The following is a 15222-nucleotide window of genomic DNA, read 5'->3' on the forward strand; positions in this document are numbered from 1 at the left end:
ATCTGCCACTAGATGTCGCTGTATCTCAGGTTTATCTTAAGCCTGCTAAAGACATGGTTTTACTGAGGTTTAAGGCATTTTCAGCTCAGATGTATTAACATTCCAGATATAGACCCATAAATCTTCGATTATAATGCTTTGCGGGCTTCATGGCTATACTGCTTAATTAAACACACTGAGGTACTGTACTCAATTAGAGGAGGTGTTAATTGTTATAGTCTTGATTAGGCTTTCCAGAATGTTCCAGAATGTATTGTTCAGAGAAGCTAAAGATGACCTGTGTTTAGGCTAACACTGTTATTGACCCAGAAGGGAAAGTGTCTCATCACATCAAACATTTTATTCTTCACCCTGACCCACACACAGAAAAAAAAGAAAAACAGTAAAACAGTGCAAAAGCCAGGATAAACAATTCAAAATGATTTGCAATGACTGATGTGTGGAATGCACTGCCAACAGTGTCTTCAGTTTAGGGTCAGTTTGCTGTATTAAAGTAGGACAACCGTGCAGCTCCTTGCTTGTGGGACACTAGGCTCGTCCCGGTCGACCGCCAAATTATAAAATACTGCACAAGTGACGATGTTTCTGCCCTCTGCTGGCTGCTTCACAGTCTGATGATGACTGAACAGAGTGGTTTGTTTAACATGCAGAAGGCCTGTTCAGTGCAGCAGTGCACTTTCGGGCTTCTGTTAAATGGTACCTCTGTGGGTGAAGTGGGCCTTTTGGAGCAGGTCCTGGTGCAGAGGGTTTCCTCTCTCACCGAGCAGCATTCCACTGTAAACCTCTACAAAATAAAAATATAAAGACTGTTATGCTGTGAGTGCTGTGAGTGTAACAATGTATGTATTTAAAAAAAAAATATATACACACACATGCAGTTGCGCTGCTATTAACTGTTGTTCAAAGATTAACCCGAGTTTAAATCTGAATGAGAATACATAGATTTATTTTCTAGAATTTCACTTCATTAAGGAGGCTATACACTGTGTTTTTTAAAGGTACGCCATATGTACCTTTGGTTTCCTTTCTTTTAGGTTAGCTAAGGTAAGCAACCTTTCGACTCCTCCAGTGTGGTACTAGGTATCATAGCACACCTTGTTATCATGGTTGGTTTTAATAAAATCGCTTCACATCAAAGTCAAAGAACTTCAAAGCGCCAAACATGGGGTCATAACTGTATGACAATATAACATACTGACTGATAAATAATAAATATTAAAAATATGCCCTTAAAGCAAAATATGTCCTTTAAATGCAGTGTTTGGTTTTAGTTGGGTAGCTGCATCCAAAACTGAACAAACAAAGACCACTAGAAATATTAGGATTAAAACCAGTTTTGTTTCCTAATGGGAATTGGCTTAATGGTTACCATAAGAGACCACTACTTTCCTGGAGGACACATTTAGATCTGATTATGAAACTATCAGATGCATCTGAAATAATGGTTTCTTTATTTTATGTTTTTTTTATTTTTATTTTTTTTTTTTTTACAGGGTGCATTACTAGCATACTAGCTACTATACTAAATGGTATGCCAAAAACAGTGCACCACCATTAGAAACGCATTCACTAGTCTGGTGCGTATAGTAGTAGTAAGTAAGTAAAGTTTATATATATAGCGCTTTTACAACAGGTGTTGTCACAAAGCAGCTTTACACATTACTACTGTATAGTACAGTAGTGATGTGGTTTTGGGCGCAGCTGGCAGAATTATCATTGTTTTTTCAGAGCAATCATGCTTAACTTAACGCTCAGCTGCTTATTAAAGCCCTGACGTTACGGCTAAACCGCTGCTAAGGCGGAGAGTGAAGGGACTCTTAGCCATTTGTGGCGAAGGCGGTGGGAGGAAATCTACCCAGCAACGAGTGACGTAAGTGAAATCGTGTTTTTCTATTGGCTGAGCCACAGCAGTGAACCGTTATCTCGAGCTTAAGTTTTGTTTTCCTAACAGATCAGGCGGACGCCTACCCCAGAGGACGGTCAGGATATCCGGTCATCCAGGGCGGATTTTCTTTCTGATCTAGGCGATAAAATGTGGTGATGGGGGCGGCTACGGCAGTCTGTTTGGTCTTTCTGTGTGGAGTGTTTGTCTCTGCTCTCGGAGGTGAGTCAGTTCAGCTCGGACGGACTGTTTTGCTGCGCCATCATCGCCGAAACCGAAAGTAAAGTGTGTTATTACCAGCAGGACCGTTAACGGGACTAAACACGCAGAGTCAATTACGGTTAACGTTAAAATATGATATTAGGGGTTTTGAAAGGACACTCTTCGCTCATTTGTCCTGAATTTAGCTACCCAGCGTTTAAACTACACGCTCAGAAACGCGACACCGCTAACCTACTATCTCAGATACGCAGCTGTGCGTATTTATTTATATCCTCAGCGGTCCTGTTGATCACCTGATTACCTGCTTTATTTCACTTTACCTTCCCCCAGAATCCGGACTGGAGTTAAAGCACCGGTTAGATAAACTGTGTTAAACCTAACTGGGTCTGTCACAGACCTGGACATATGAGAAAGAAGACATTAGAGAGAGAGAGAGAGAGAGAGAGAGAGAGAGAGAGAGAGAGAGAGCTGCTGAGTAACGGTCTGAGTAACGGGCTCAGCAGCTCCGTCAGAGCCTATAAACAGCAGTTAACCCGCTGTTCTCCTTTTATATCAGAATTTCTTAATGATGCTGCATTAATTTTAATAATGTGAAGAACAGAACCTAAAAAAACTGGAAATGTCTAGTTTTTTTTTATTGTTATGTAACTTAAAATGCGACTTTAAACAAGTTGAACACGTGAATCCCTCACAGAACAGTCGCACTTTCACTTGTGAATAGTCTCGTGTTTCTGTTCGGATGTTTTACTCGTTATGTTTTACGTCTTTTTCCTCACATTGGCTGAGGATTTTCTTTTTACACGTCTTTATTTTTTAATTTCATCATGATGGATTAATTTATACCTTTCATATGTATGATTTCATGGACTTTCACGTTATCACCTGATAAGTAGGGATAGATGAATTGTTAGGGACGATTCAGTTTTCAGATTAGCTGATATTCAATTGGGCCTCATTCACCAACGGTTCTCAAGAAGAAATCCCTTTCATAAAACCCTCTTACGCAGGTTTCACCAAGATTCACCAGTGTTTGCCTTTTTAGGGATTTGTTCCTAGGTAAGAACAGAATCTACACACACTCAAGAGCTCAAAGGTGAGAACAGTTCTGCGCTTTAAGAACACGTCATGAATCTGACACAGACTTTTTCTTGGGATCTTACTGAAAAACACATATAAGAACAAACTTAGGATGATATTATTGAATGAGGCCCATTGAATTTTTAATCAGATAAGTGCAGAAAATCAGATTTTGTCAGTAATCGTTAAGTGTGTTTACATGCTCTGGAGTAATCAGATACTGGGGAAACTCCGGCTCTACATTAGTCAGGCAGTAATGGGATTTCTGCCTTGCACCTGGCCAATAAACTCACAGAAGAAGACGTGACGTAAATATAATGTAAAGCTCAAAAATTATGTTGCACCTTTTTAAAATATTGAATGATGTTTGCAGAAAATATGACTATACATCATCTACATTTCAGTACAGTGCAGTTAGCTGAGTCATGTTATTTACACTATAAAACTGCAACACAGATCAGTCAGAATTAAAATAGTAAACTGGCCAAGTACATAACATGACTCAGATAAGTGCCCTTGGGCTGTATTTAAATGTTGCAGCTACACCTGTATTGAAAAGTTATTATATATTTTATATTATATAAATGTACATTTTAGAACAAAAATGTCTTTGCAATCTTGGCTGTTATCTGATTGTGTTATTGTTATCGTGTAACACTTGATAACCACAGGGCTACTTATCAGGTTTTAGAGCATAACATTACATATGATCACATATCCTTCAAATTATGTCATGTGATTATATTCATAATGTGTCACGCAATTACATTCACATTATGTCACGTTTACTTGTGAACATGTGCTTTTTAGTCACCATATGATCAAATGTGAAATCCATGTGACTTCTGTAAAGGTCAATAGGGTTAAATGTACTTTCTTGCAATAAAGACATTAAAACTGTCTTTGTATGTGTTTAATTTCTCATATCTTTATAGTTATGTATGTATGTGTCTTTGTGTACTGTACATATGTTCGGGTGCATAATTGTTTTCTTCCAAACAAAAAGATAGTGTAGTCCAAAAAAGGGGTTCTGATTATTTGTTTTTGCAAGTTTTAAAATGCTGTGATAAACGTGATAATGCTTGTTTCTGAGCAGTTCTTATGACTTTTGTCATATTTCATTTATACATAAACTTTTTCTATGTATATTTAATCCGTTATTAAAGTCTCTATGTTGCCAAGTGTGTTGTTATATATACATACAGTATATATTGTATACTGTATGATGTATTCATCCATTACGGTGGTATTTGATTCTCTATTTAGTATTCAGACATTTTATCTTTTTTAAGCCACACATATTTTAGCCTGAACTACAATACATTTCATACACAAAAGCTTTTAGATGTAACAGTGATTGCTAATATGTCTGTTTTGAACAAATACTCAAAGCCTGTAAAAAGCTGTTTATGCCAGCCCTTTTAATTATATTATGTTTTAATTAGTAATAATCTTCTTTCCCATTTCTCTTCCAGACCAACACTCTCTGTACTACATTTACACCGCTCTCTCCAAAGATGTCGCTCTACCAGGGATCTATGAGTTCACAGCACTGGGTCTGCTCGATGACCGGGAGATCGACTACTACAACAGTAAGGAACAGGTTAAGATTCCTAAGCAGGACTGGATGAAGGAGAAGCTGCAGCCAGATTACTGGGACAAAGGCACCCAGTCTCGCAAGAGCAAAGAGCAGTGGTTCAAGGTCAACGTGGAGATCCTGATGGACCGAATGAAACACAATCAGACCGGTTAGTGATTTATCACTTATTCTTCTTTAAAAACATCACAAGTTTCCTTCCACTGTGTGATTCCTCTGGTTTTGAGCAGCTAATGTCTTTATCTTCACTGTCTTGTTACATTAACTCTAATTCCAGACCTTCACGTTCTTCAGTGGAGACATGGCTGTGAGATTGATGAGTCAAATGGACAGGTAACATTTCTAAAAGGCATTGATGAGTACAGCTACGATGGGTCAGAGTTCCTCTCTTTTGATGATGACAACATGCGGTGGATCGCTCCAGTTCCAGAAGCTGAGCCAACCAAAAGGAAATGGGATGATGTGGCCATCCTGAACCAGTACACCAAGGGTTACCTGGAGAAAGAATGTGTGGACTGGCTCACCAAATTCATGGAGTACGGAAAAGAATCACTGAGAAAACACTGTGAGTTTGCTTACTTGCCTCATAAATTTCTTTTAAATTTGAACTAGTAACCATTTGTTTGAATAGGTTATTTGCTTCTGTTGAAAGCTAATTTTATTGAAATGACTTATTTTGTTTAGGGAGGTCCTGGAGGTCTCACAAGTCACTGTTAAATAGTTGAAATCAGATGTCTGACCTTCAAAACAAAGGTTCAGAAAAACAACCAAGACATTTTACAGCATACTCCACAGACAGTGAATTGTTCTAAATAGTGTATGGGACGATGTAAACTTTTTTGGTACGTTTAGTGAGGATTACCTCTCATGTATTAATTTAACTCTTATTGTCGATAAAACACAGTCATAAAATCATAAACATATCAGCAGTTCAAACCCATTGTAAAAATGGCAATGTTTAATCTAGAAACTTCACTTCATAACAATGTTAATTTATAAATTTTTTACTTTAAACGTAATACTGATTTTCATTAAGTAAGCTAGCATTAAGCAAATGATTGTGTCTGTTCATGTTTGTTTTTCATGCTCTGCCTTAAACATGGACAATTTTTTACTTTGTATGTTGGAGTTTTATAGTCTCCCTGTAACCTGATTGAATATGGTAGTTTTATTCACAGTCTGCAGTCCAGTGCTTGTTGCGTTAAGTGATTAGCCAATGATGTCTCATAGTGCTGAAGCATTTAACTCTTTCAGACTTAAATTATGTTCTGGGGCACAAAAATCATCATCATCATCATCATCATCATCATCGTTAACCGCTTAGTCCAGATAGGGTCGCGGTAGCAGTTGGGAGAGCAGAGAATCCCAGGTGACCCTGTCCCCCGCAACTTCCTCCAGCTCATTCCCGGGGACCCCAAGCCGCTCCCAGGCCAACTTGGAGATATAATCCCTCCAGCGGGTCCTAGGACGACCCCGGGGTCTTATTCCGGTAGGCCGTGCCTGGTACACCCCCACCGGGAGGCGTCCCGGGGGCATCCGGATCAGATGCCCGAACCACCTCAGCTGGCTCCTCTCAATGCGGAGGAGTAGCGGCTCTACTCCGAGCTCCTCCCGGATGGCCGAGCTCCTCACCCTATCAAATAGAGTGTAGCCCGCCACCCTGCGAAGAAAGCTCATTTCTGCCGCTTGTATTCGCGATCTCATTCTTTCGGTCATTACCCACAGCTCATGACCATAGGTGAGGGTCGGGATGTAGACCGATCGGTAAACGGAGAGCTTCGCCTTACGGCTCAGCTCCCTCTTCACCACTACAGTCTGGTACAGCGACCGCATTACTGCTGCCGCTTGTCCCAGCCTGCGGTCGATCTCACGATCCTTCTTCCCATCACTCGTGAACAAGACCCCGAGATACTTAAACTCCTCCACCTGGGGCAAGTCCTTTCCCCCTACCTGGAGTGGGCATACCATCCTTTTCCGGGCTAAGACCATGGACTCAGACTTGGAGGTGCTGATCCGCATACCAACCGCTTCACACTCAGCTGCAAACCGCTCCAGTGTGCGCTGGAGGCATCCATGTGATCCAGCCAAAAGAACAACATCATCTGCAAATAGCAGAGACGCCACCCTCCGGCCTCCACACATAATGCCCTCCTGACCCCGGCTACGCCTTGACACCCTGTCCATGAATATCACAAACAGGAGTGGAGACAGGGCACAACCCTGGCGGAGTCCAACGCTAACACTGAAAGAGTCCGACTTAATGCCGAGTATACGAACACAGCTCTCACTCCGGGTGTACAGAGATTGAATGGCCCGGAGTAGTACCCCCGGCACCCCATACTCCCGGAGGACCTCCCACAAGATATCTCGGGGAACACGGTCGTAAGCCTTCTCCAAATCCACAAAACACATGTAGACTGGGTTGGCAAACTCCCATGCCCCCTCAGCAATCCGTGAGAGGGTGAAAAGCTGGTCCATTGTTCCACGGCCCGGACGGAATCCGCATTGTTCCTCCTCAATCTGAGGTTCAACTATCGGTCGAAGTCTCCTTTCCAGCACCTTGGCATAGACTTTCCCAGGGAGGCTGAGCAGTGTGATACCCCGATAGTTGGCACACACCCTCCGGTCCCCTTTCTTGAAAATAGGGACCACCACCCCGGTCTGCCAGTCCAAGGGTACTGTTCCCGAGGTCCATGCACTATTGCAGAGGCGTGTCAGCCACGACAGCCCCACAATATCCAGAGCCTTAAGCATCTCCGGACGAATCTCATCCACCCCCGGTGCCTTGCCACTAAAGAGCTTGCCAACTACCTCAGTGACCTCCACCAGGGAAATGGAGCTTGACACGCCAGAGGCCTCTGGCCCTGACTCCCGTGAGGGAGGCATGTCACCCGGATTAAGGAGTTCCTCAAAGTGCTCTTTCCACCGACCGACAATATCCTCATTTGAAGTCAGAGTTTCTCCACCCCTGCTGAATACAGCCTGGGCGCAGTCACCCCGACCACTCCTGAGTCGCCGGACAGTTGTCCAGAACCTCCTCGAGGCCGACCGAAAGTCTTTTTCCATGGCCTCACCAAACTCCTCCCACGCCCTGGATTTTGCTTCTGCCACCGTTGCAGCTGCCACCTTTTTTGCATGTCGGTACCTATCTGCTGAATCGGGAGTCCTTCGGGCCATCCAGTCCCTAAAGGCCTCTTTCTTCAGCTTGACGGCCTCCCTCACCACCGGTGTCCACCAGGGGGTTCTTGGGTTACCGCCATGACAGGCACCAACAAGCTTTTGGCCACAGCTGCGCCTGGCAGCTTCCACAATGGAGGTTTTGAACAGGGTCCATTCAGACTCTATGTCCCCTACCTCCTCCGGGACATGAGAAAAGCTCTCCCGGAGGTGGGAATTAAAATCATTCCGAACAGGGGCCTCCGACAGTCGTTCCCAGCACACCCTCACTATTCGCTTGGGCCTACCGGGTCTAACCCTCAGTCTTCCCTGCCATCTGATCCAACTCACCACCAGATGGTGATCAGTTGACAGCTCAGCACCTCTGTTCACCCGAGTGTCCAGAACATATGGTCCCAAGTCAGATGAAACGACAACAAAGTCGATCATTGACCTTTGACCCAAGGAGCTCTGGTACCATGTACACTTATGAACATCCTTGTGTTCGAACTTGGTGTTCGTTATGGACAATCCATGCCTGGCACAGAAGTCCAATAACAATTCACCATTCGGGTTTAGATCGGGCAGGCCGTTCTTCCCAATCATGCCTCTCCAGGTCTCCCAGTCATTGCCAACATGAGCATTGAAGTCTCCCAGTAAGACTATGGAGTCTGTAGTTGGGACCCTTTCCAGAACCCCGCCCACTTGCTCCAAGAAGGCCGAATACTCCGACCTGTTGTTTGGTGCATAAGCACACACAACAGTCAGAGTTTTCCTCTCTGCGATTTTAATACGCATTGAGGCGACCCTCTCGTCCACCGGGACAAACTCCAACTGTACTGCCGCCAGCCGGGGACTCGTGAGTATCCCCACACCCGCCCGGCGCCTCTCACCTTGTGCAACCCCGGAGTAGGAGAGGGACCAACCCCTATCCAGGAGTTTGGTTCCAGAGCCGATACTGTGGGTGGAGGTGAGCCCAACTATATCTAGTTGGTACCTCTCGACCTCCCGCACAAGCCCCGGCTCCTTCCCCCCCAGTGAGGTTACGTTCCACGTACCAAGAGCCAGTTTCTGCCGCAGGGGCCTAGGCCACCAAGGGCCCCCCTGCAATCTCCCACTGCCTGTACGGCACTGCACCGCTCCCCCATGCTGGACCTTGCGGGTGGTGGGCCCACATGGTCCCCCCACGTTGCCTCTTCGGGCTGAGCCCGGCCGGGTTACGTGGGCTGCCCGGCCACCAGGCGCTCGCCGAGGGACGCTACCCCCAGGCCTGGCTCCAGGGGTAGGTCCCGGTGACCCTCTCCCGGGCAGGGTACACGATGTTCTGCGTCCGTTTTTCATGGAGGTTTTTGGATCGAGTTAGTCTGGGTCTTCACTCCAGACCTGTTCGCCCTGGGAGACCCTACCAGGAGCATGTTGCTCCCGACGACTTAGCTCTGAAGATCCCTAGACCACACAAGCCCTTCCGCCACGACAAGGCCCCGATCCAGGAAGGGCACAAAAATATGATGCTATATTCTTTTTCTAAAGACAAGCATAAATGTTGAAAATTCAAATGTTAATTGTTCATAATTACTCTTTGCCAGCTATTTCTGATGCCCATTACAGTGCATGTTAGCTCTGAATAAAAGAGCAGCAGCAGTCCTGTATTAATATGTTATAATTTATTGAGTAATAAGCTCCAACATGTTGAAGCTCCTTTCACTTTTAAAAAAGATGGCCGTTCCTATTTCAGTTACTATTTCTGTCCCACACATGCATTCTGCTGTTTGAAGCACTTGTGTGAGTGGTAGCTTGAACAGAAATGGTGACTGGTGTGATTAGATGTCACAGAGGGAGCTCCTGTCAGCTCTCACCAGAAAAATCTGGTAAAAACTTATTTTGAACTAAATGTGTGGTTTCATCTGTTCTCTTTAGCTCCACCAGATGTTCATATGTTTGCGAAGAAATGCACAACTGACTCGACCAAGCTGACCCTGACCTGCCTGGCCACGGGCTTCTACCCCAAAGACGTGATGGTGAGTCTGAGGAAGTTCAGAACTTCACTGCCTGAACATCTACTAACATCTTCAGGAATCAGACCCAATGAAGACGGAACCTACCAGCTGAGGAAGAGTATGGAGATCCAAGAGGATGAAAAAGCAGATTACGACTGTTTTGTGAATCACATCACCCTCAACAAACCAGTAATTAAACAATGGGGTAATTATATTTGTTGTTTGTTTGACATTCATAGGTTAGTACTGAGAATTGCTGCACTACTTTACATTAGCATAAAAATAAGTTCTGTACTAAATCACAATGCAAAATGAACATTTTGTCAACTTATTTGATAGTGCTTGCTCAGTTCAAGTGGGATTCCTTTCATTCTTTTTTGTTTCCTTTCAAGATGGAAAGTGCTATGACTGTACAACGGGGAACATTGTGAGTTTCATTCTTGGAGCTCTACTTGCAGGGCTTGTGGCGGTCCTGGTCGCTGTCATCGTTGTTCTTAAAAAGAGAGGAAAAATCTGTGAGTACACCTGCATACTTGCATTACATTATTCCTTTGTTTTATTTTAGCTAATGTGACTAAGGTAGAAATGGTGAATACATACAGTATGCTCTAAGACACCTAGCTCAACAACTAGTGGGGAAACTATCATATACATATGTATAAGTTAATTATCAGCCATATCTTAGTAAAGAAACTGTTGTCTGTGAAGCTGATAATCTCTCAGACATTCTCTCAAAACACATAAACTGATCAACTGTACATTAGTGCTGCTAGGGGTTAAAGAAATCCAGCCAGCTCTCTATCTGCAGAGTGCTCATGCCCTGCTTATTGCATAGTGTGGATATATTTCATGTTTACAATTTTCTTTTGGTCATCATAGAAAGAATGTACATAAATGTAAGTGTGCATTAATTTGATCATTTTTATTTAACAGGTGAGAAAAGTAAGAGTGGGGCGTATATTCAAGCTTCTACAGGTTGGTCTATTAGAAACCTTCTCTTTGACCAATAAAATACAGACATATTTGTGCAATAACCTAGAATCCCTAATATTTTGTTCTTCAAGAGTACTGTTAATTAAAAATCACATTTCAAGTTTGAAAATAAATGTTCAGTTTTCTAAATATGATCACTTTTTTGGTCATTATTGTTTACAGTAGCCTATATAGGAGTGTGGAAAGATCGGGCATAACCATGTGCAATGGCTGCTTTGACATTACTGGAGAAATTGGAGAATAATCTAACCAGATGTGTCTTTCGTGTATGTAAAAAATATGTGTATGTATGCATTTAGTGGGGACTCTGTAATACATATGGCCACAGCTGTTGTTAAGATAATTGTCTTTTAACTTCAACACAAATCTCCAGCCTGTGCGTATTCTTATCTCTGTGTTAATCTGTCCTGTCCTTTTCTGCTGCAAACGGACAGCAAACGGCACCAATGGAGTTGAACAGCAGTTTGTGTTTCATGAAGGTTAATTATTCTTATATTCACAATAACATTATTAATACACAGGCTTGCAGTTAACAAGTTTGATTGTACACGTGACTTAGTTTATATGCTGATCCATCTGTAACAACTCCATTGTTATCATGGTTCATGGAGCCCACGAGTTCATGATGAAATGTTTAGGCCTGGTTTACTGGAAGCAGATTAAACCTCATCTTTGAAAAAATTACATAAACATGGGATTGTATTTGGTGTTTTAAAATTCAAATATACTGAAGGAGACATCTTATTTTCAATCTAACAGAGAATTTATGTTTAAACTGAAACACAAATCTTCAGCTCATTGCTAAACAGTAAAAAGGCTTCTCTTCTGACTGAAACTTCCAACATTGCAAAACACAATGCAAGATTTAAAGCATTCTTTTTAAAATTGAGGTGTTTTTCAGTGTGTTTTCTTAATCTTCTCCTTTTCTGTTCTTTTCCAGATAATGGAGATGTTAAAAAGGTTCCGATTGACATCAGTGGGGATAGCATGTTCATTATAAGCAAATAAACATAGAAGTATTACAATAGAAAGGCCAGGAAACATACGTTAAAATGGGAGGAAATTCTGATGCATTCATTTAAATTCAATTTAGATCAAATCCCAGTCAGAATTGGTTTTTATTGTGGTCAGCTGGATATTCCATACTTTCTTGCAATCCTTGATACTAAATATAGGTCAGAATGTTTCAGTGTTTTCAGTGATTGGGGTCATGTGTGTTGTGTAGCTTCATATTTAATATATATTGGACAAGAGTACTCAACCTTGCACTACTAAACTATGAATGATATACACAACAGCAACTAGGCACTATAAGTATTTTAAGCAGAACCTCTGGTCAAGGTGTGAAAGAGTGGCAGTAACCAGACATGTTGACTAGCAATGTGTTCATTTTAAGCATAAAAGCCTGAGTGTATCACAAAAGACAAATCAGGAAACATGAGTTAAAATGAAATGCGTTCATTTTAATTTAGCTTGTTAGATTCCTTCAAAGTCCTTGTTTTTATGGTGGTCAGCTGGATATTTCCTACTTTTTGCCTTCCTGGATACTAAATTTTAGGTCAGAATGTTTTATTGTTTTCAGTGATTGTGGTCGTGCATGTGTTGTGTACCTTCATATTTAATATGCAGTTCATTAGCATGACTCATATATTGCAGTACTCAACTGTGTACTTATTTGTAGCTGTTTGTATTGGTTTAATAGAGTCCGAATATGTGAAGTGATTTTTTTAATCTACTTATGCTTTTATTCATTTTTACTTGTGTAGAATTTCTAGATTCTAGATAAGCTAATTTCTAGATAAGCTAATTTCAGTAAAGCTAAATTAACTTGAATTGTCTTTCAAATATTGATGGTGGGAGTATTTTTTACGTGTAACTGTGAAGGAAAATGGTAGTTTTTTTCTGATATGGGTTTTCATCAGTGCTGACATAAATCTTTTTCTATGCCAAATGAGATACGGCAGCGTTCATACTACATTTGGGACATAGAGAACAAATAAGATACAACACTACAGATAATAAAATAAAGGAGAAACATGCAATAAAAAAATCCAGAATGCTTGCAAGAAGCATAGCTGAAAGATGTGCAGTGTTAAGAAAGTAAATATTGTATTTACTAAAAATACTAAAGTATTACTGTCATGTGATATGATATTTAGCTAAATTATTGCATTTATGGAAAAAAAAAAATATATATATATATATATATATATATATATATTTTTTTTCCACATTTATTTAAGTTTAAATAAATAATATCAAGTAAAGCCAGTTCCACTACATTAGCAAAGAAACATTAGAAAGTTTAAATATCAGACTTACCATTAAATAATTCAGTACAAAATTATATTTGCAGGTCTTTGACACCTGAAAGTTCACATTAGTATATTTCACAATTATGAAGAACGTGTAGTGGTGTGTACTGGATGACTAAGTGCCATTCTACCAATTCATTTGCCTGTGAAATGACATTTCCTCACTAATCCATCTGTTTTGCAGTGACAGTGCAGGTGATTTTGTGCCTGGTTTGTTGATTATGATATTTAAAAATGATTAGACTGTGTTGTTTGTTGGACTGCTCCTTCAGTGTGGGCTTTCCTAAGTGAGTGTGTATCAGTGCAGTGTATGACCACACTGCACTGATACACACTCACTTAGGAAAGCCCACACTGAAGGAATGAGGAAGAGGATGAGCAGACAGTAAGTTGTAGATTGCAAATTGATATGATAGCATTGTGCAGTGAAGAAGTTTGCTGTGTTGAGCTTTTGAAAGTACTTGACGTGTGTAGCACTTATGTTGTCACTATTTTTTTGAATAAAGCTTTTCTTTCAAACTCTATGTGTCTCTGAGTAAATAAGATCCACAGGTTTATAATATTCTGTCATTATATAACATTCTAAAGGCTGAGATGAGTTTGTGCGTTTTCCCTCACAGTATCTAAAACACTTTGAACTGTCTAGTAGCAGTGTTGTAAGTACATTTGGTGGGCAGAACCTGGACCCCAAACTCCAGGTAGTTGAAACACAAAAAGCTGTTGATATTTTACGACGTGTTCCAAGGAAGGACTTTTTCCATTCATCCACAGTCCTGATATACCAACACGTAAGAAATACAGACACAGAGCAGCAGCACCTTGACCCACCCATTATAGACAACATTGTGTGCAAAAGTTTAGACCGCAGTCAGAGTGGTCAATTATCTAGTTATGAAAATCACCTGAAAGATTTTTTCTTGCATTATGTTCTAGTCAAGATGAAATCTGAATTAGGAAATGGAAAAGGGAAGTGAATATCTTTCATGATAAAGCTAAACACTGGGAAGGCATACAGAGAGGTCTCTCAAAAACAAAGCATTGCAGTCATTACTACTGCAGAATCTGATAAATGAGTTTGTGAATTATCCCAGCATTCACAGTTGCTGAAGAAATTGATCTAATAAGTTATTCCGTTGTACCCAGAAGGATAAGCAGCTTAGAAGATGTGTGTGTGTAAATTATTCCATTGTGCAGCCTTTTACTGAACATAGCAGAGGCGAGTACTCGAGTTACATTGGGTGTGTCCCAAAACCTAGTGAGCTCTCTAAGTAGCCGCTGTCTACATAGGCAGCTGTCTAAGTAGGCAGCGTTCCAACTGTCATCCATCCTTATAAGACAGATAAATGAGACGCTCTAGTTAGGCAGCTATGACGTCGCCGCTGGTTCCCGCCCACTGCACAAGACCGGCGTTTACTTACCTCAGCTGTCACAATCGCCTCAGCGTTTTACCACCATGGATCCTGCTCTAGCGGTTTTTACTGCGATTTTAATCGTGTTTGCTCTCGAGGAACAGCAGAATAGACAGGAGTTTCGACGCGCTGTGGTCAGACGGCGAAATTTAAGAAGACGAGCGCTACTTGCTGCTCTTGAACAGGTAAGATTTACAAAGTTTCTCTGAGGTTAACTTTCCTCTAAACACTCTGAGGGGGTCTCCACACCTTACAAGGTTCATTATACAGCTATCTGCCACTAAAAGTATCATCATTATCATCATCATCATCATTATTATTATACCATTTTATTTGTTTTGAATATTTAGATAGGGCATACACATTATTAATGCATACATCAAATTAAAAACTACATACACCACACATAACCTGCATTAACCAAACAAAACAGATATACATAATTATACAGTTTAATAAATATACATGTAAATACAGATTCACTAGCAATCAATTTATGCAACTCTGTACAGTAATTCATCGTTACACTAATAATACTGAAGTAATTTATCAATTTAAAATAAACTTACATATT

At 41.2% G+C, this 15222-nt stretch overlaps 1 protein-coding gene across 2 annotated transcripts in view; it reads left to right on the top strand.

The window, feature by feature from the left end:
* LOC118802719 (class I histocompatibility antigen, F10 alpha chain-like) overlaps positions 1 to 13754 on the top strand; it is a 142805-nt gene extending 129051 nt beyond the window's left edge. Inside the window, exons 1-7 of one of the 2 annotated variants that reach the window (XM_036563174.1) lie at positions 1916 to 2104; positions 4657 to 4929; positions 5056 to 5343; positions 9852 to 10136; positions 10324 to 10446; positions 10865 to 10906; positions 11865 to 12878. In XM_036563174.1, coding sequence (XP_036419067.1) covers positions 2041 to 2104; positions 4657 to 4929; positions 5056 to 5343; positions 9852 to 10136; positions 10324 to 10446; positions 10865 to 10906; positions 11865 to 11932 — 1143 coding nt within the window. In that variant the 5' untranslated portion in view covers positions 1916 to 2040 and the 3' untranslated portion in view covers positions 11933 to 12878. Of the gene's footprint in view, positions 1 to 1915; positions 2105 to 4656; positions 4930 to 5055; positions 5344 to 9851; positions 10137 to 10323; positions 10447 to 10864; positions 10907 to 11864 lie in introns of those variants that run through there. The other variant, XM_036563176.1, reaches the window with a different exon arrangement.
* Positions 13755 to 15222: the final 1468 nt, after the last annotated feature.

This window comes from Colossoma macropomum, unplaced genomic scaffold, assembly GCF_904425465.1.
Source record: "Colossoma macropomum unplaced genomic scaffold, Colossoma_macropomum, whole genome shotgun sequence".
Classification (NCBI taxonomy): domain Eukaryota; kingdom Metazoa; phylum Chordata; class Actinopteri; order Characiformes; family Serrasalmidae; genus Colossoma; species Colossoma macropomum.